We start from the raw sequence: 21,377 nt of genomic DNA, 5'->3' as shown, positions 1-21,377 counted from the left end.
CTACGAAAAAGGCCTTGTTCCGGAGCTGAAATTATCTGAAGGCGCGATCTAAATCGCTAAAGCAACTAGTAAATCGTGCCCCAACTTCGAATGCCATGCCACCTGCGTCGAAGCCGCAAAGGGGCTTGGGGAACTCGCCAAAACACGTATGATGAGGGCGCTTTGTTTTCAGCAACTGCCGCATTGGCGCCTCAGTCGCGTCGTGCGTATAATGGCTTTCGCCAGACTACACGACGTCGTGCGTATAAAGTCAGTCCTCTACTAAAGCGACGTCCACCGGCATTTCAAAAAATGCCGCGTCTGGCTCTTCTTCGCCCCATAATCAAACGAGCAGTAAAATTCATTTCAACGCCGAAAATAATCTAATAACTAAAATTTAAGATGCAAAAAAATTAGGGGGGCAAGAGCCGAACTCCAACCGCAGACCTTGGTATCAGGGAGCTTGGACGTAACCTGTGCACCACAACGCCAGAATCTCTCGCACGTTCTTAGCCAAGTGTTAAAAATTCGAATGTCGTCGGACGGAACTCTAGCCGTAGCTGTAGCGCTGAGGTGAAGTGTCGTCGGACGGCGCATTCTAGACACTTAGATTTCCTTACCCCCCCATCCACCCAGCGGTGATCCTGCATGACCTGTCCTCCGCTGCCGCCCTCAAGAACAGGCAAGGCCTAGAAAAGCACTAGAAAAGTAGAAGAAATGCCTGAAGAGAGCTTTCCCGTGTCAAGTTATCGAAATGGACACCAGGCAGCAAGAGGGCTCTAAAGCTAGGCAGGCGGTGCGGTCCCGCTTGGAACGGCGGAGCGCGAGTGGCGGGGGCGGCGGCGACAGTCAAGTTCCGCCGGAGCTCGGCGCGCACCCGGTGAAACCAGGACCGGCCGTGTCGCCGCGACGGATGCCAGAAAGAAAGCTCACTTACTACTGCTACTGGAGGGTGCGGGGACCCGAACAGCCGCGGGCCTCTCGGTGAGCACCAGCCGATAGCGCGCGCCCGCCCAGCACCACGTCTTCTTCTGTGCGCAAGCCAAATGCGCCTGCGCCGCTCGGGCTGCCCCCTGCCGCCTCTTTTCTTCTTCCTTATTGCCTGCTGAGCGACGACACACTACGCAAATTGCTAGCTCCGCCCACCAGTCGGCTGAAGGGGGTAGCTTAAAACATCTGATACCGCGCTAGAACATCCAGATTGGGTAAACTACTCAGGTTCTTCCGGCGTGACTCTATACACCTTTCCATTAGCTAATCTGTAATAAGATGAGGACATGTGCTAGGCTGTGTTGCGCATGCGCAGTGACATCTTCCTGTCGACTACGCCAATTATATGGTCGCTAGCACAACCCAATTATAGAATGGCGGCTCCAAAGACGAAGAAGTTAAAAAGTTCTCGTATATATGCAACGCTTTCAATGAATTACTCTAGCAGTGTGCGAGCATCCTCTTCGGCATTTTGAACTTCCATGCGAGTTTTCCACATAGAATGCGGACTAAGTGTCATGAACAAATTATAGGGCACGCCTCCATCATTGTTTATGTGCAAAAAGCGAATGCCATAAGGCGTAACTGGTAGGTCTTTTTTCTAGGTTCGTTGGAGGATGTCCCAAACATTCCAGAAGGATGTGCTAAATTGTTTCAAGCTTTTTGCGTAATCGACAGTTAGGTGTCCATGGGTGTGCATATAGTCCTTTTTTCCTTCAGCCAAGGTTTTACCGGTAGCGCGCCGCTATGAAGTTGGAAGAAGAAAGATTTAGCGGATGAACGTACTGCCAAAGATATGGTTGATGTGTGTCTGCCCCCGGCCGCCTCGGCTGCGGGGCACAAGAAAAAAAGGCTCATGTGGGAAGCCCTGCCCATTCGGGTGATTGGCCACAGATGTTGCCCAGGTAAAGACTAGAGAATCCAGGAAAGCGAACTCCCCTCCCCCCCCCCCCCCCTCCGCACAAGTACAAGAGAGAGAGACAACCATTTCTTGTAGTAATGAGCAGGTGGATGTTCTTACGGCCTCCACCCAGTGCGAGGCATTCTTATTCCATGATTCCTTGCAGCTGGTTGGTCTTCCAGGCCCTTCGGGCCCGTTCCACCAGTCGGCGCTGGTCCGAGAGCTCGAAGCTGGTCAGCTGCTCCCCACCACTTCTCATGTGTAGGGTTGGGATTTGGGGTTAGGAAAATTTACATTTTTATGCGCACCTCTGTGATCTGGCCCGTTCGTTCGTCACTCTGGCATTGTGTAATTAACCAGAAACAATAGAACATTGCTTCCTTTCCTGCCTACAGTTGTGGTACATACGACACAGATACTTGTAAGGCGTGTTCAGTCGGTTGGCCCTCCCACTGCCTGCTCCACTAATTTTATCATTCGGGTGGAAGGTACTAGTTTTCGTTCCCTTCCTGAGAGCAGTGGGAGAGCCAGGTGGCCAGCTGCCGCTTGGAGGATCAGCTTCAGCTGACCTTCTTGTTGCTTTTGTTGTTCCTGGTGTCTTGTCACATACCCACGTGGGGGTTTGGCCAGGAATCGGGTGTGAGGGGGGCTATTGCGCTCGCTTAAAACAACGGCAAATTATAAACCTAGCGATTTATATCAGAAAAGCATTATTACAAGATAGAATTGGTTGAGAATTGAACGTGGAGCTTGGAATCGAAAAATAATCTTTTGAGCCAGAAAAAGTAAGTGCAAGAATAGTGGTGATGCTGCTGATGGTGATGATGATGATAATAATACCAAAGGTGGAAGGGGAAGTGGGAAGGTGAAGGGGGGGGGCGCCTTACTGAATTTCTCCCCTCAGATGGCGGCCTACAGCCGCAAAGCTAACGGGGAAGGCGACTTGTATCGGGTACGTACGCATGGATGGCTGCAGCTATCCCTGTGTGAGCAGCTGGCTCCACGTGCCAAGGATGATGATGATGATGGTGATACCTTCAAAGTTTTTGTCACGTACCCACAAAGGGGGATTGACCAGGGCTAACTCAACTGATGAAAATCGCAAGGACCTCAAAATACTAATTTATTGCCAAATGAAACTTCGTTATGATTAGAACCCGAATTACCCATTAATTCTTGCCCTTCAACAATTCATGTGGCCTGAGGCAGAAATAAAAGCTTGAATACGCTTATATATATATATATATATATATATATATATATATATATATATATATATATCGAGAGAGAAGCCGCTGTGGGGATAGCGTAATGGCGAACGCACCGCACCGGTTATGCGGAGATGTGGGTTCGAGTCCCGCTCCCGGAAAACGGCGGATTTTTTCTCGACTTATATTTTCGCTTATTTATCAATGAATCAAAGAAACGTGACAAGCACACGTCATTCGGCCCTATTAAATATTTCGAAAAAAGCCGAATAGCACTGGCAATGACGACTGCAACATTGATATGTATCTTTACCGAGTCCCTCGTCCCGTATCTCTCTGTTCTGCTACATGCATTACGAGGCACTGGCTGGTCCAGCAGTTCGGATATGCCAATTGCTAACCCCGACCTCCGACCACGTTCTACGTGGCGGCCGCTGGGAAAGAAGACGTTCTACGTCTCCCGCGGTAGTCGAGGGGCGGCGCTAGTTGACCGGCCTCAGAGCTCTTGTAAATATAAACCCCCGCTTTAAAGTCGAGAGAGAAGCCGCTGTGGGGATAGCGTAATGGTGAACGCACCGCACCGGTTATGCGGAGATGTGGGTTCGAGTCCCGCTCCCGGAAAACGGCGGATTTTTTCTCGACTTATATTTTCGCTTATTTATCAATGAATCAAAGAAACGTGACAAGCACACGTCATTCGGCCCTATTAAATATTTCGAAAAAAGCCGAATAGCACTGGCAATGACGACTGCAACATTGATATGTATCTTTACCGAGTCCCTCGTCCCGTATCTCTCTGTTCTGCTACATGCATTACGAGGCACTGGCTCCAGCAGTTCGGATATGCCAATTGCTAACCCCGACCTCCGACCACGTTCTACGTGGCGGCCGCTGGGAAAGAAGACGTTCTACGTCTCCCGCGGTAGTCGAGGGGCGGCGCTAGTTGACCGGCCTCAGAGCTCTTGTAAATATAAACCCCCGCTTTAAAGTCGAGAGAGAAGCCGCTGTGGGGATAGCGTAATGGCGAACGCACCGCACCGGTTATGCGGAGATGTGGGTTCGAGTCCCGCTCCCGGAAAACGGCGGATTTTTTCTCGACTTATATTTTCGCTTATTTATCAATGAATCAAAGAAACGTGACAAGCACACGTCATTCGGCCCTATTAAATATTTCGAAAAAAGCCGAATAGCACTGGCAATGACGACTGCAACATTGATATATATATATATATATATATATATATATATATATATATATATATATATATATATATATATATATATATATATATATATATATCCCTCTGTGCGCACCCCACGTTTATTGCGCCAATAGATAATATAAGTGGAACCGATAAAGTCAACCCCAAACGCTCAGTCGGGTCCTGCAAAAGCAGCTGTCTAGCTGCCGAGAAGCGGCGACAGGCGAGAAAAAAATGTTCGATTGTTTGTCCTGGACTGAGGACGTCCCCCTCGCGAGCGATCGCCTTCACCATTTTCCGTTCCGCTAAAGATGTTCATTCTTCCTCTTCCTGCCACGGGCACCTCTGCCGCGCGGTACACTTTGTTCATTTTGGAATGTGGCCGCCTGCCGTGCTTGCCGCCAGGTGTCCCTGCCGGGCTCCCAGAGGTGGGCAGCCGGAGTGTTACGGTATCTTTACAGGAAAAGCGTGGACACGCAGCGGAGGAAAACAACCAGAAGGTTCAGGACAAAGTCCGTGAAACATGGAAGCACAGGAGAAACGACAGAGGCAATAAAAAATGAAGTGAAAGAATCAGAGACAGCGACCAGGAAAAAAGAGGACGGACGCAGAATCGGGAAGCGGAGATCACGAGGGAAACGTTCTTTGATAACACCGAAGGGAGTGCAAGCGTTTTGAAGCCCGGCCGGGTTGCTTGCGAACAAAAACGCTTATCCGCGAGCTGGTACAGGAGGAACTGTGCGCAGTTCCTCCTAAAATTCCTCTTGACAAATCCCCCTGAGTGGGTATCCGCCAGTAATGGGCCACCACCACCACCAAGCGCACATCCCCATCCCCATCATAATCATCATCATCATAATCATCATCACCGTCGTCGTCGTCGTCGTCGTCGTTCGTCATTGTCGTCATCATCACATGCAAAATCACTACGTGTTCTACAGGCAGCCCACGTGTGAAGATGATCTTCCTTGAACCCAGACGTGACGGCGCGCCCCGTCGCCAGAACTTCTGCTCCGAAGCTTGGAGGGATTCTTCCGTACCTGAGACAGAAGCACATGTCCCAGGACACGCAGTGAGTGGGCGCAACGTCGCCGTACTTCTTTGTCCAGCTCGCGACTCGTTGCGCTGAAGCTAGATCGCGTCTCTTGTAGGTTTCATACTTCGTCCCATTGGAGTAGCCTGGTGGAAACTGGGAGGCAACTTGGGAGAAGTGGAGCCGACTTCAAAAAAAAAAAAAAAAACGCGGTGTAAGCTCTGTTTTTGTAAGCTGCCTTTTCCGCACTGTCACCCTACTCATAAATAAAAAAAATTGGGCCCATCTCCCCGCGAGGGGGACTCGAGTAAATGCGTCGCATAGGGGGTGGGTGTATTGCGTTAACGTTTAGTGCTTGGGGAGTTGGTGGTAGTGAATGCGTTGTATCAGCAGCTTCTTGACGTAGTTTGAATGAGTCAAGGATATAATGCGCGTTCGTAGCCTCCCATACTGTGTCGGCTCTGTGGCGCAGTGGGTAGAGCACCATGTACATTGCGTTCCGCCCGCAGGGTCGAGGGATCGAAACCAGGCGCCGGATAGTATTTTTTTTATATAGTGTAGGTGGAGGGGTGCGGACAACGACGGTGCGGACTACGACGGACGTCAACGCGGGTGACATCGTGAGTTACTGAAATGCTCTGCATTTAAAAAGAAATTGGCCCCTATCCCCGATGTGAAGGTGGTTGGAAAGCAAAGCTGTGACCGACCCCCACAACAATTCCACTTGCGACGTCAGTTGAATTCACACACATTGCTCTAGAAAGAGCGAAACCCGAGATTCTGGCAGCCGTTACGTGGCTTTCGCGGGGGCAGCGTCCCGAACGCAGGAGCGACGGCCGAAAGAAAACAGAGGAGCGTCGGGCCAGGGGTGAGGAAGAGGGCGGCACGCACGGCTATGGCGTAGTTCCTGTCACTACCTCCCGCTTACTTTTTTTTCATGCGTCGCCCCAAAAAGGCCACCCTCCCCGCCCTCCCCCTCTCCAGACGCTGTTCCCTTCTTTTATTTAGCCTGGCAGTTTTCTGCTGACGGGGACACGAAAATGTACTTGGGTGGTTGAGGTATACACTGCTTCGCAGTAATAATTGGTTGAAATGGGCGCAAACGCGGAACAAAGAGGCCCTTGGACTTCAAGCGTTACCGTGCTGCCCATTAGGAGTCTGAGTAGCGCGTGGCAGAAAACTCACGACGTCGGCGTTGCAATGATACTGCTTAACGCTTTCCCGAGGCGACCGCGCAGTTTGTGGCCAACCAATAGCCGACAAACAGCTCCGCTAGTCATTTACCTCCACACAGTGGAATGGCACTGATTTTTTTAAAGGAAAGCTTTCTACCTCTACCAGCTAACAGTTCCTTCGCGGGGTGCGGGACAATAAACTCCCAACGCGGCGGATGCGGCGGAGGATTGGGAGGGTTTCAGTCACGGAGCACACTAGAGATGGCGCGGAGAATTTACCCATAATTCCCCACGCCAAAGTGCCTACTCGCCGGCGGGGAACGTGTTTGTCGTCTTCTTTAGCGACGGCTGCTTTGGGCCTGTTTTGGCGCAGCTTCGCGTCCATTGCGCGCTTCCTTCGCAATGCTTCATCAACATGTTCGAAATCACCTCCTGGGTAACCTGGACCCGACAGAATTAAGTAAACGTACGACACAGATACGTTACGAATTGGGTTGCAAGGCGGGAAAATAAAGCCTCTAGAGAAACGCTACCTTTTGCGCACTGCTTGCCACGAATGGGACTCTGTTCATACATTGGTGAATACCAATTCGGTTGTGTTTTAAGAGGTATTACAAAAGGCGAAAAGAGCAACTGGTTTTGATGAATAGCGATTATAAAAAGTTCCCTCAGCTTTTTCTCATGCACGAGATAGGTTTCCATTGTCAATTAAGTGCCCGCTTCCACGCAACAAGTTCGCTCATTAAAAACTGCCGTCACATCGGCATGATCATCCGGGGTTCTTCTCCTAACCGTCTGTCAACCGGCCCCTCACAGGCATCCATGCACCAGGTCGTCGTAGGAACCCTGCTTCTTGCGGCGTTCCTGACCCTACAGTCGTACTACTCACCAGCGCCGAGCACCTTTCGAGATGCCATAGCAGCGGTCATCGTGGACGAAATGAACGCACCAGTGGCAAGCCTGGCGTCCGCCCTGTCACCTTTCGACCGGTCCGCGGTAGAAGCTGAGCTGGACGAAGAAGCCAGGCGCCAGCTGGGCGCCTCCGAACGCTGGCGCCAAACGCACACGCACGTCTACACCTGCGGGGTGTTTCTGGACCGGCGACCGTCACCACAGGAACCGCTGGTGTCGACGCCGGGGTTGTTCGTCAGGTTCCTGGTACTCGCGCCCACGACGCAGCTCGTGCCGTCCCACGCATCGGTCAACGCGTCCGTCCACTACGAGTGTCTCTTCCTCAAAAGGCGAGGATCCTCTGTTCCAGAGCTAGAATTTGTGACGGCTAAGAGCGCGAGAACTGGACGTTAACGCGAAAGGGGGGAGACAGAAACAAGTGCTGACTTTCAACTGACTTTATTCGAAAAAAAAAACAACACAAATATATACATGTGTCACATCCTCACAGCATGTGCGTAAAGAAAGCAGAGAAAGGAACGTACTAGCTGATGACACCGGCGGTACAGATCATAAAAGTTACATTTAAGCCTATGCCATAAGAAATTTCTTAAGATAAGAAATCTCTTATTCATGCAAAAGAACACAAGGCTGACTGATACAATCAGTCGACCGTTTGATATTGTGCGCTGCCTCGACCAGCTCCCTGGCCGTCTGGTTCCTATGAAAGAACAAAATCGAAGAGTCGGCAAAACGAGGTGTGCAACCGCACTGCTTGCAATGTGCCGACAAGTGAGAACTTGTAGCCACTTCGAAGGAATTGTAATGTTCTCTTAATCGCACGTTAAGGCAGCTACCCGTCTGCCCTATATAGACACGCTTGCAAGGCAGGGGAATGGAATAGACGACAGAAGTACGACAAGGTACATAGCTATGATAATGCTTCACTGCGCAGCCAGGCGAGGCAGTAACCTGTTTTTTTTTTTGTTTATGTGGCGATCGACTTTTGCTCACAATCAGCCCAATTTGTTGGGTGCGGAAATTCGTCGCTGCTCTACTGGTACGACGCTGAGGGCAATGACTCCTTTCGCGGTCGCAATTTAGTACAGGCGAAGAAGAATTTATAAGATAGATGAGAATCCAGAAACCGTGCTCTCAAGAGTAAAACAAACCTAACGGGCCCTAGTTTTCACTACTCTGTGGGATTAGTGAAAACTAATCTTACAGGATTAGCGAAAACTTTCACCCCGCGTGGAAGAGTGCATCTCCTGATGACGACTGGGAGGCCATGTCTTCGCTGTATTAACCTATCTATCGCACGTTCTCACGTGGCACGTTTGAGAAACCCACAGACAACGCCTTCCTGCGAATAATTCTCAGCAATTTAGCGGAATATTTTGTCATGTTATGCGACGTGCCTTTACGAGTAAGTATTTTAACAAAGGTGGTCATTTCCAGCATGAATGCGGGAAGGGGGAGGTATACTTCTAACTTTTTTCTTCCGCCTATTCACGTATATTTCGATTACAGACATCGGGTAGGAACGGTAATTTTCGCCGCAGAAGATGAATGGCCATAGTGCATTACATGGACTTGAGTTTACCTGCGCAGAACTCAACTCACACCGGGGACCGCATCAAAACGAGCCATATTTTATCTAGCATAGCGTATGCGAGAGGATAAAGAGGGTACCAGGAATGATATAAGGGCGACTACAAGAAGGGTTAAGGAGAATTATCAGATAAAAGTACAGGTGCAGAGTAGGAGACACCATGGGAAGCGATATGAAGGAGAAAGGTGCCGAGGAGTTTTACCTGGCAAGGGAGGCAGAACCGTTGTCGTTCATCCAGATCATTTGCCCCGAAGCAAGCAGACCTAAGCAACCATTGCTCTACAGCTTCAGCTGCTAGCTACATTTCCTACAGTAGCGTAAGACGCTGCACCTTAAACTAGTTTCTCGCCACAACCACAATCCCACAGGGCTCATATCATAGTCTTGAGAGCGATGGGCTGAAAATGAATGCAAAGAGCTAGGGATGAGGGCTTGTGTGCTTACTTGCTGCCTCGCTCAGTGGCGTGCTATGAGAAGTTTCCAGTGTCCCCTGTGTGGTCATCGTCTTAAGGTTTTTTAGAGCGAAATTTTTACCATGTCTTGTCTGGCAAGGTCATTCATCGTGGCGGGACGACCTTGAGCCGCCGGAGCTCAAGTGTGGCAGCACTGACGTCACGCCACGTTATCCGCTAAGGAGAGACGTCGGAGTGGCCGGAGCCTCGCCGCTGCGGTACCACGGAAATATCCGAGTGTTTAACGGCAGCTTCGCCGGTGCTTGGTCGCTCAGTTTAGCGAAGATGGCGTGCTGCCACAAGAGCCCAAGTGTGGCAGGTGTTGCCTAACTTTCATAAAATACTGTCTGCATAGTCTTTGCAAAAGCAAACCAAACAGACCCTCCGCTCGCGATAACTATGTTTGCAAGCGGTAAACTTCCCCTCTTTGTTTTCCTACCGCTGTGGAACCTATATTTATGGTTGCAAACGGCGTGATGTTTGGTACAGAACAGCCCCTGCGTATTGTGCATTACTTGCAATGTACTAGTCAAACAACGACGTCTTTGCAACAACACCGTCGTAACAGGAACTGGCGTATCCGGCGGGGCACGTACTTCGTTGAAGCGCCGCAGCCGGACGGCCCGCACCACGTCGTCTACCGCAACGGCAGCGCCCTCGTCCAGACTTGCGTGGGCACCATCCCGCACAGAGTGTGCACCCACGCCTGGGGCAGCGAGGTGCTGTCGACGGACGGGCAGAACCACCCGGTGGGCGGCGTGACGAGCGCCCCTTACGAGCCTGTGCACGTCGACTGTCCCGTGCCCGTGGGGGCGAGTAAGTGGCCAACTGGGCATTGCCACAACCGGGGCGTTCATGAAACAGTCAGGAGCGTAAATATCATACAAATGGGAATGACGCCGTATTTCTAGCCGTATTGCCATTATTATTCTTTTCATTTCAACTCGTTACTCTCTTAGTCTAAAAAATTTCTGTTTTTTTACTCGCTCATCTTATGTACAGCCTTGTTGATCTTTATTGCACGTTCCCTGTGATGGGATGTATCGGTATATGCATGTAAATGAAATAGGTATCTCCCCTATCAAAACGTGCATCGCCTACCCGCTGGGCTAAATCGTAGTCCCTCTCTAACATGCCAACAAACCTGGTTTCCTGCAGCGCGCACAAAGACATAAGCAAGGCGTGTGACTAACACATATAAACATGGACTCCTATCGTCATGCTATGAACACAAAAATTTCGAGCTGAATGCTTGTTTTCGATGGTTTTCGGGCTTCGCAGCAGCAGCCGTGCAAAGAAGCCAGCTTTACAGAATTTTAAGGTTTATTTAGACATTTTAAGTTTTGTTTAGGCATCGTAGCAGAGAGGTTCATAGCATAGCGCAAATACAAAGAGGAGCTGTAAAATTGGTGGGAACATAATGTATGAGTGGTCGTTCCATGGTGCGTTCCGGTAACCCTGGGTTGGTTGATTCATGACGGCTTCTGCAATAGCCGAGTCTGCAACACATCTACAAGATGCGCTTGGTGACTATTTGGGTGAACTCGCGTTTATTCAGTTCAGATGGACTGCGGCTAAACAAGAAACAAGATAGGCAATGAAAACGTTACATTAACGCGATGAGTGGGTCTTACGAACACAAACATACAGAAACAAATAAAGCATGTAAACGTCAGGTAGAGATCAGAAATCACTTGCTCACTCCTTGAATGACTTTCGTAAGCTTTGTTTTGTGAGTGCGCCTTACTTGTGGACGAAACATCACGTATCAACCAGATCATCTTGAACGACTCACTTAACGGGACCCTGCAACACATTATTCAGCTTTTTTTTTGAAACCTTAAATATTTGCAGAACATAACACACCTAGTACTTAGATGAGGGTGTCGCAGAGTACCTCATCCAAAAATTACTGCTTTATGCCCATCAGGTAACTTGTACACTCGCTCAAAAGATTTTTCTCTTTCCCAGTCTTGACGTTCTTCGGCGGCCCGAATTACGCCACTAAAGCCATGTGGCCACTGTTGGCAGGTTTTGCTTCAGTTGCAGCAATGAACGCTTTTCGATAGCAACTTTTTTATAAAAAGCCACAAAAGCAAAGCAGAAATGGAAGGTGTATCTGGTGGGACGAGCAAATCTATAGCTTTCGCAGTGGTTCCAGACGCGAAGGAAACAGTGAAAGTCCTTATTAAAAATGCTGCAGGGTCCCTTTAAATGGCTGTTATCCACCATTTGGGTGGCAGTATTCGTAGGTTTTGTCACGAACCAGAGCCCCATTTAAGAACACGATATGACGTTTCGTGGACTGAAGCACCACGCCTCGGCTACGAGGCGTGTCGTGGTCGACCGCTATGGAATAACACCGACCCACCGGTGCTCCTTCACGCGTTACTTGTTTAAGGTGCCATGAAGACAAATTAACGTTTTTTTTTCAATCTAAAAGACATTTGATTACTCACTAAGCTTCATTCCAGCAACAAAAAACGGTTTCATTAAAAAAATACAAGAAATGTTTCTAACCATTTTAATTTACCTGCAGAAGTGACGTAACATAGGTAGCAGTGACGTAATGTGGGAAAGCACTAGGAAAGCAGTTATGGTCAAATCAAATCAAATCAAAAGTTTATTTCGCTCATAGGTACATCGATGTAAAAAAGGTACATTGAAGGGGCAAGGAAAAAAGCCGCAATAGGCAGCTTGACAGGGCCCTTGCCCCCGTCCAGCAATGAACGGCGTGTGCGCTAAGAGGGTATATGCAAAAAACGCACTGAAAAATACACCCTTTTCATATGTCATAACAATATAAAACCATAAAATACAATAAAATCAATTTGGCGGCACGACAGGAGTACATACAGTGTACAGTAATAAAAATACTTATACATGAACTGCAACACGCAAACCAAGTACAAAAAAAAAAAAAGAATTACGATCGCATACATCAACCATACCAGTATTCCGAGTTTTACAATGTTCGAAAAAGAAAACACATCGTGTTCGCACCAGTGAAATCACATTTTATCATCTAAAAATAGATTTAAAATGCCATGTTTGTTTAACAATAAAATGTCGATTTGTTCCCGGTCAAACTTGTCAAGTACAATAGGCAAGGTGCTCTTAATTCGTTGCCAACTGCACGCTAGCATTCAAGTGATACGAACAAAGTAACTAGAGGCCCCGCTGCAATCCCCCAGCCCCGTTTTTTCCTGGTGGCTTAGATCAGCGCCTCCAGTAACGCGAACACGCTTTTGTGACGTTACAGACACGCCATTAAAAAAGGGTTGAACAATCGCACCTGCTTCATCTGGGTCCATAATGTCTTCAGGTTTGTTTGAAGTTGCCATTAATTTCGTACTGGTATTGGCATTGGTATTGCCATTTGCCAATTGCTATTAGAATTGCCATTGGGACAAAGTCCATTTTTTTAGGGGGAGGGGGGGGGGGGGTGGGACCAAACTTGTATTTGGTCTTTATGGACGTACCCGCTGACGTTCCTATGGAACTTTCTAGTTCATTACCCACGGGCTTAAAAAATACCCTGTTTCAATGCGAAAAGTTTCGCAAATACATAGAAATTTTCATAACGGCCTAGTTTGCCTATTTTAGAAATACGCCATTTCTGTACAGAGATGAAGAAATGAAACCCTGGCTTGCACGACAACTAGCGTCATCTAATGCAAAAAAAATTCCCCCGCATTTCCCCGAAGGGGAGTATGAGGAAGTGCGAAGCACGGGGTGATGCTATGAGGGGGAGTTTGTTGAAGTTTGGTGGCATTTTGCCCGTTAGTTACATTAACACCCCCTCGTGATCACGTTCGGCTTAACACGCCTCGTTTGTCCCTCTGCGGAAATCTTGGTGAATTAACGTGTATGTTCGAGAGATGTTCGAGAGGGAATGTAATCACGCACACACACATACACACGCAAAGTAAAGTGAAACGACAGTATTTATTTCAGCACTTGTTTGTGTTGTCGTTGTATGCGACGGTCATTACGACCGCCTTGTGGTCGCTAAAGTGGACCGTTAAGGGTTGTTGCAGGACAGCCCTTACATTACGCCGCTGAGTCGCCAACGCACGCCGCTGACGACGTAGTTTGAATGCGTTAAAGATATAAGGCGCGTTACCAACACCCATATCAGCGTCGCGTCCGTGGCTTAGTCGGTAGAGCGTCGCGCTGCGGCCGCAAAGTCCTCGGATCAAAACCTGGCGCCGGGTGCTGTTTTTTTTTTATATAGTGTAGTGGCCTGGCTGGCGCGCCGAGAGAGGGTGTTGCGAGCTGGAGAGTAGTAAAGGGGCTTTAGGAGAGTAGGCGAGGGGGGAGAGGAGGCGCTATGCGAGCGCCCTCACGCGTCGGAAATCCGGCGCCGTTGCTAGGCACGGTAGCTAGCTCCGTTGCTAGGCTGCGGACGGAGGACGGCGGTGGAAGCAGGAGTAGGCCCGACTAAGAAGTGCTTCGCACTTAATAGAGAAACTAAAACCTGTTGCTTGTTTACTTCTTGCATCAGTACAGGAGTGAAATATTTCTAACACAAGCAAACTCGGCCGATAGGAACATTTATATGGATGTGTAAAACATTTCGTATTGGTGCACGACGGTTTTCAAGCCAGTGGCGCATCGATTAGTAAGTCGCATAGAAATGTGTTCAGGGAGTGATTTGCGATTTATGGTGACTACGCTTCGTCACGCACGGTGTCCCTCGTTCCCGTCGGATGAAGGCGAGCGCCTGGCGTCGCTGGTGTACCGTCGAGAGGAGAGCGCCTACTGGTTCGTTCCACGCCACCTGAACTGGACCGTCCCGAAGCGGCGCGGCTCCGTGGCCATCTGCGTGACGCCCTGGTCCGAGGAGCGAATGCACGCGGGCGGAGGACGCGACCTTGCAGAGCTCCTGACCTACTACGCGGTCCTGGGCGTGAGGCACTTCGTCGTCTACATTAACGTCACCGACCAGGACACTGTGGAGTTTCTGAGAACGCTCAAGAACCAGAGCCGCGTGAGTGGATACTAAGCAAACAAGCGCTAGTTCGAAGGTTCTCAAGTGTGTGTCCGCGACTCCTGGGGTATGCGAGGGTATTTTTGGGGTCGACGAAGCCTTTCCCGAAATTTCCCACCCCCGTATCTACTGCCGTTTGCCAAACCTTGCTTATTATAGGAAAAAACTGGCTTCGCGGCGTGAAGTTCAATGTCTCCAGATTTTTAGGTTGGCTTTTTGCACAACACGACTGCTATGCAAGAAAGCCAGACACACAGCGGTTGCATATAGGTTTGGAGACTCCTAGCTGCAAGGAAAAAATGCGCGCCAACGATTGCCTATGCGACGTCACTTAAATTCCCTCAGGTGGATCTAGAATTCGTGAAACTAGAGACGAGTGAAATTGCCACACCCTTAAATACTTCAAAGAGATATTCTTTGCTAAGGTTAACAGAATGCATGATTCATGAACGGTGGTTGGTTGCGTTGTATTGGTGAGGCAAATGAGTGGAAACTCCTTTTTTTATAAAATTAAACGGCAGAGACGGTGGGAGAGTGAGATGCCATGCGTTGGTTTGAGCTTCCTTTAATTTTTATAACACCTAGCGCATGCGCAAGGCGCGCACACGGCCGCTACACGTGCCGTAGGCGGAGCCCACAGTGGTGCGAGAGATTGCGTGACGCTATCACGTCACGTGGCATTCAGCGAGAACACAGGGGGGTAAACCCGTAGATGTGCTTGGTGAGTGCACCGCCTGTCTTACCCGTCTCGGAGTGGGCTCATAGCTCAATCGGTAACACAACGGGTTCTCGCTCCGTTACGCTATTCGTCCAAGGTTGGATTCCTGGCGGTGCCAGCAACTTTTATTTGTTCGCCGTAGTTTTTCTGTTGACACCAACGGTCGCGGAAGAACCCTTGGGGGGGGGGGGGGAGTTTTACGTAAAAGCTCTGGTTTTATAACTGGTCGACAATGTGACGCGCATCAGCATATAGGTCACACACAAAAGGCGGACATTGAATAAGTATGGGAATGACTCTAGCTAAAAGTGCAAAATTTTTTTACATTTTTACAAGAATCAGTATCGTTTATCGTAGGTTCTCCATCACATTTGCCAGCCCGAAAGGCGTACCCGACATGCTCATGGTTGAGAACAACTGCACTAGTTCTTTTTTATTAAACTACTGTAAGTACAGCACCGCAACTAAAGCGTTGATACAGGCGTTCTAAAGAACGCAATGAAAGCGAGTTGGGTGAACTTTTCTTTTGAAGTCGCTCCAAAATTTGGGCGACTGTTAGAGACTTAAAAAAGACAGGCGAAAAATTTTTCTACAGGTTTTTGTCTTTCCCATGGTTGCGAATTTGAGCTCGTCTTAGAAGCCAAACGCAAATATTTTAATCTGGTAAAGTAGTTGTCACGTTACATGCCGTTGAATTGGTCAAGCGAAAAATCGGCTTCCGGCTGGAATTCAGGTTAGACTATGGACACCAACAGCATACGAGCTCTTTGACAGACTTTGACCTGAAGCCACATCTCAAGCGAGACTTTCAATAACGCTAGAAAAAGTGTTAGTGGGGACCTTTTCACATTTGTAACGCCATAAGTTTCTACATTCGAGACACGAAATGTTCTTGCGTTTTCTTTCTGTTCTTTTTTTTTGCGGCTGAGTAAGGAGGCCTCGAAGCAAGAGACGTCTACAGTTCAATGAACATTTCTTCCTCCTCCAAGAAAATGCTCCGTGCATACATGTATCCGGAAACCATCACTACACCCAGGACACTCGGAGCGCTTACATATTGCGACACCGTAATTATTTATAGCGTTGTTAGCCACATACACGTCTACCATATTCAGTAGAAATTGTTTAGTGAACCCACTCGTTTTGTTTCATAAATTGTTCTCTAACTTTTGAACAGTTACTTTCGTTGCTTTTCTGTTTTAGCGATCTGGCTGCAGAATACAAACGTGCATATTTAAGGAGTGCAAAGTATGTGGGGTAACATATTCGCCCTAATCAGCAAAGCTCCCGTCGTTACGCCTTTGCTAGAAGTTGCGTTCTTTTCCCCATCAATAAAGCTGACTGAGATAATAAAATTGATATTTTTTATGGTGTTCTAAACACTGAACGTGCAAAATACGGTAACGTTAACTGGCACCCCCTCCACGCACCTGTTTTGGGAAGCGGCCCTAAATAGGTTGCGATTTCAAGGGCGCTACCGCTAGATAAGTTATCTTCTTTCCTTGTTTACATGTGAAGTCTTGCCACCATTCAACGGAGCTCTGACGTAGCTTTTTTGCGTCTGACGTAGCCTCTATGACGCAGATCGCGCTGAAGACTACGGCGCCGCTATTGGCGGGTTTCATCAAATGCTCCATCCAATCAGCACTTCCGGCTTCTGGGAGAAGCTTTAGGTGGTTTCGAAGGCTCGGGTAACGTGTACGGAAATGACACTCCCGCACGGCATATATTTGTAGGGACGAATGTCAATCGTCGCCATCCTTCACACGAGCTTAGCTGAGGTTGTTGATATAGTGCGTCGTTTACGAGATGTCAACAACTCTGACAAGCACGGAGCGTCTTCTGCAGGCAGAAACGATACGCACGCGACCGTGGAAATTATCCGCCTTCATGGTGGACATGGACCGCACACGAATCGGCACACAACGCACCAGCTAAAACTGGTCGCCAACAGGCATATCCATACTATTGCTGAAAATATGTTTACAAATGCGTCAAAGCGGAGGCTAGTGCCGTGAAAGATTTTGCTGTGGATCGTCGACGTCGCGGCTTCATAAAGCATTGACCGAATAACTGCGGCGATGCTATGTCTTTTTCGCGCGACCCGGCCTCAGAGAGACCTGCTCGCCGCGGCAGCGCCGCATGCAAAAACCGCAAGCTGGCCGCCAGTCGTAGGTGGAAACCTTCAATTATTGTCGTAAGCAAGCGTGTTGTTTTTGGAGCCCTCCCATTTCCCTATGCCAGAACTGACGCGCCATCGCTAGCACGGCTGGCGCAAAAAGGAGTGTCAAACAGCCAGTAGAAGGCGGAGCATGCGCGCCGGCTGGTGAAAATAAAAAGCCGGGCGAACCACTGAGCGGAGCCAGTGGCTACGAGTACCTCGGAGAGCAAGCGATTTGGCAAGTGTCGAAATTGTTTTGCTCAAGCTTGTCAGCTCGTAGCACCCGTGCACAGCGCTTTGAGGCGTGATGAAAGGGTGAAAGCTCCAGGCCTCATAGCCTTCGCCACCCCATTTCGGGGCCCTTTAAAGGAACGCCGAGTGCAGTCGCGGCCTTGCTCCCGCATAAATTTCCCAAAATAACCTCGAGATGTGGCAAAGCATAGCTGCTACTAAATACAAGGTTGGTGTGACTACAATTACGGAGGAAGCGTTTCTCCCGCTCGCCTTCAACGTACTTTCTTTTCCTTTCCGCAATCCCGGGCGCAGCTGAGTCTCACGTACCGGTCGTGGCCCGGAGTCCCAGCGGCCAACCGCCTCGCCTTCGCAGAGCCGGCCCTGGTGATGGACTGCGTCTACAGCCACGTGAACACAGCCATCGATTACGTGGTCACGGTCGCCCTCCGCGAGTTCATCCTCCTTCGGAAGGTCGGTGACTCCCCTGTGGCCCTGTTTCCAAACCAAAATGATAGCCTAGCGTCCAAGCTAAAAGGAGGGTGCCCTTTGTTCTTATGACGCGACCAACATCCAAACTTTGTGCAGGCCCGTACTTTTAAGGAGTTTCTGCTGAGGTCCGAATACGCGAACGCCACTTCGCTGACGCTACTCAGTCAGCCCATGCAAGCGGCTTCGGCCGAAGGTGACTGGATTGACTTGAGGTTGGAACACCGCGAGAGGCTGCGGTTGCGGCTCCAGGTGGACCCTCCTGGAACAACGTCGCGGGTGCTGCTCAGGGCCAAGCACATCGTCGAGGCGGACGCCGCAAACGCCTACCAGGCTATTCAGGTGCTATTCGCGACCATATTTCTAAAAAAAAAAAAAGCACTGTCACTGTCTTTAAGTACCATGGTTTGAGCCGGTAGACCAATTAGATATCTGAAAGCAAGGGTTGGACGGAAACCCGTCTGGTCAGGAAAACACATGACAATAAAAACTGGCACCGACCAAGAATGTTTAAAATCCAAAAAAGACGTTTCGGCTCCGGTAGGGGTGCCTTGTTCAAAATGAAAATGATTAGATATCTAATATTTGCAGTGTGTGCCACATTGACAAATGAGTTAAATGTCGCGCGGAAACATGAAATTTCAGCGATGTTAACTGTAGCAAGACGTTTGCAAAAAAAAAAAAAGAAAATTCATTGGTGGATTTAAAACAATGTCTATGCAGCTCATCTATCTCTCGACGTTCAGCCCAAAGCAGACGTGTGGTTCCGACGTAAAAATCCCGCTACACTGCGTTTCTCGCACGACTGTCGCACACCAGGCCAGCCGTGCTTTGTGTTTAAACAAGCTCAGGTCACGTTTTATTGCTTCAGAATCAGCACTGGCTGCTTGTGGTCCCTTTTATGGTCCACCAGTGTCGGCATTTCCTCGCTGCCATTGTTATCTCTTTGGAGGTATTTGGCCTTTCGCACTATTTCACAACGCGAAGAAGCGATGATTCAACCTGTCATGACGCGACCAGACTAGCGCGTGGTGAGGATCGATCCACGCTTCGACTTGACGTCTCCCTAGCAACTACATGTCGGCAGCAGTGCGGACGAAGCGCCATATACCGCAGTATATCTCGCTGCCGGCTGAACTTGCGTCATTCCGTTCCGCATTCTTGGTTCTAGAGTCCACGAATTGTTTTGAAATTCTTACTGGTTCTTCCTTGTACCACTCCTTTTAGTCTTAAGGAACGCAAAGTCTGTCCTTATACTCCTAGTTTTGCTTTCACGCTTTTAAGCCTACTATGTACACAGTTTTGGTTTCATTTTCTTTACTTTGTTTTTCTTTGAATTATATTTTTGTTTGTTGTTTTACATTTTGCTTTCATTCTTTTTTGGGGGAGGGTTGGCCTCCATCAGCTGTTCCACCACAGTTTGCCTTCCTTTCCGAAGTTCTGCCTTTTGGTGTGAAACTGTAAATAAATTTGATCAAATCTGATATGTCACTCCCGATTCACAAATGGAAGGGGAAATTTTTTTCTTGCTTTACCCATTTATTGCTCACTGAAAATAAAGTCACGCTAGTCAAACGAGGCGAACGACACTCCCCTCCCACGTCAGGTGTTTATGTGATTAAATATGTGCTCCTCAAGATGCCACTTCAATGAAATGTCTGTCTCTTTTCGCATTCCCCGAGAAACCCTCGTAGGAATATCATCTAATTTTTTTCTTACTATTGTATATGGATAGCGCTGGGAGGTTACTTGGGTGCGAACTAGTTTTGTAACGCTGATGAAAGAATGTGTCTTCCAAGCTATCTCTTTCGCACCAGCAATTGGCTTGCTTGAAACGTTGGTATCGAATTAATAACAGTGACGTCACACAATTTAAACACCTTAGACTCGCGGCGAAGGATGAATACATTTTTTTGCTACTTAAACCTAGAAATTTTGGTCTGTCTGCATGTCTGTCTGTCTGTGACTCGATTCAGCCACCGGGTCAAAGCAAAACAATGCCTGCGCAATAGTCTTATATAGTCACAGCTAAATCTAACCGTCTATGTGCGGTGTAATGTTCATATTTGTCAACATTGTTGAAGAAGAACAAGACATTACGCAAATATGAGACAACAAATCAATACAGAAGTGATATTTTCAGTGTTCCTTTATAAAAAAATCAAACATGCTTGACGTTTGCGAAATTAAATACTTCATCAACTGCAGAAAAAGAATTCACTCCGCCATCGCCTGCTGTCACCCGCGCCACTATAGCTTCTGGCGCCATTTTAAGAAATCAACCGGCAACAGTTACGCAAGGTTCCACTAGATAGGTTACACGTTCTGCTTGCAACGCACGTGGCGTAGGGAAACGCGGTTCTATAAACGTTGAAGTAGGGCGCCTCGATTAACGCGCGTCTTCGCCGTACGGCAGCGTTCGCATCGAGACACCCGGTTTGGAGCAGTGGAACGCGGGAAATTTAAAATGATTTAAGCAAACCTTGGGCGTCTTTACCTTGGGAGGAGCGCGACGCAAGAGCAACAACATAAGAGGTGAGCGGGAAAGCGAAGGCAGGCATTTACTCCGCAAAAGCCGATAAAGAATATTGTCCTTGACGACATTTGCAACGAAAGGAGCAGATACGCGGCCAATTTTTTTCTCTCGGTGGCAATTCGAAGACATTTTAAACTGCAGAGGAATTACGCACCTCGATATGCACTGATATCGTGTGATTGCTTGCTTGGAAGCTTTTCTTATTGCCGCATTTTAATCTCGCAAATGCAGGCAAACTCTCTGACAGCGGACAGCGACGAGGCCACCGTCCTGCGCTACGAGCAGATCCCGGAGGGTGAAGACAACAGCACGGATGGGTCGCCTTACGGCCGCCTTGTTGACAACGTGCCCGACGGCTCGAGCATGGCCTGGTGGTGGGCTCAGTCGGCGGCGTCACGAATCAGGCATCACGAAATGCCGAACCAGTGACGACAAAACTAGTACTTTCTCAGCAACCAATGCCGTGTTATAGCCCCCGTGATCTACAGTTTGTGGCGACAATTATGCCAGTTTACCTTGTCGCCATCCCATTTTAAAAAGCAACAGCTTTCCGTATACCTCTCCACAGAACTTTTAATAGAGGTAATTTTAACTCTGTATGTTTCTTTCACGTATCATTTTTACGAGAATGTTTATTTCGGTTTAGATATCAGTACGCTTACTGTGTCCTTCTGCTCTGTAAATAAATTTTTGCTCACAAAACCACTCAAATATTACATCCGGTAACGTACGTAATCATTCTCTTTGAAAATTCCCATTTGGTATTTTCTATCGAGGATACACAAAAAAACTGACAGCTCAAACAT

The 21,377-nt window shown here is 48.5% G+C and overlaps 2 protein-coding genes across 2 annotated transcripts in view; one reads left to right on the top strand and one right to left on the bottom strand.

Annotated features, from left to right (window-relative positions):
- Positions 1 to 1,046, bottom strand: part of LOC144163112 (uncharacterized) — a 51,403-nt gene extending 50,357 nt beyond the window's left edge. The window contains exon 1 of the mRNA XM_077693920.1: positions 917 to 1,046. The gene's annotated coding sequence lies outside the window, so the exon portion shown is untranslated. The remainder of the gene's footprint in view (positions 1 to 916) is intronic.
- LOC144161751 (uncharacterized) lies at positions 734 to 21,000 on the top strand. Its single transcript, XM_077692354.1, has 7 exons — positions 734 to 931; positions 7,305 to 7,729; positions 10,012 to 10,259; positions 14,162 to 14,436; positions 17,862 to 18,020; positions 18,135 to 18,377; positions 20,803 to 21,000. The coding sequence occupies exons 1-7, from the start codon at positions 734 to 736 to the stop codon at positions 20,998 to 21,000; spliced, it is 1,746 nt and encodes a 581-aa protein (XP_077548480.1).
- The last annotated feature ends 377 nt before the right edge of the window (positions 21,001 to 21,377 follow it).

Source organism: Haemaphysalis longicornis, unplaced genomic scaffold (genome assembly GCF_048455015.1).
Source record: "Haemaphysalis longicornis isolate Haplotype H1 unplaced genomic scaffold, Haemaphysalis longicornis Haplotype H1 scaffold_12, whole genome shotgun sequence".
Taxonomy (NCBI): Eukaryota; Metazoa; Arthropoda; class Arachnida; order Ixodida; family Ixodidae; genus Haemaphysalis; species Haemaphysalis longicornis.
The sequence above is the reverse complement of the archived record's forward strand: the minus strand, read 5'-3'. Positions and strand labels throughout refer to the sequence as shown.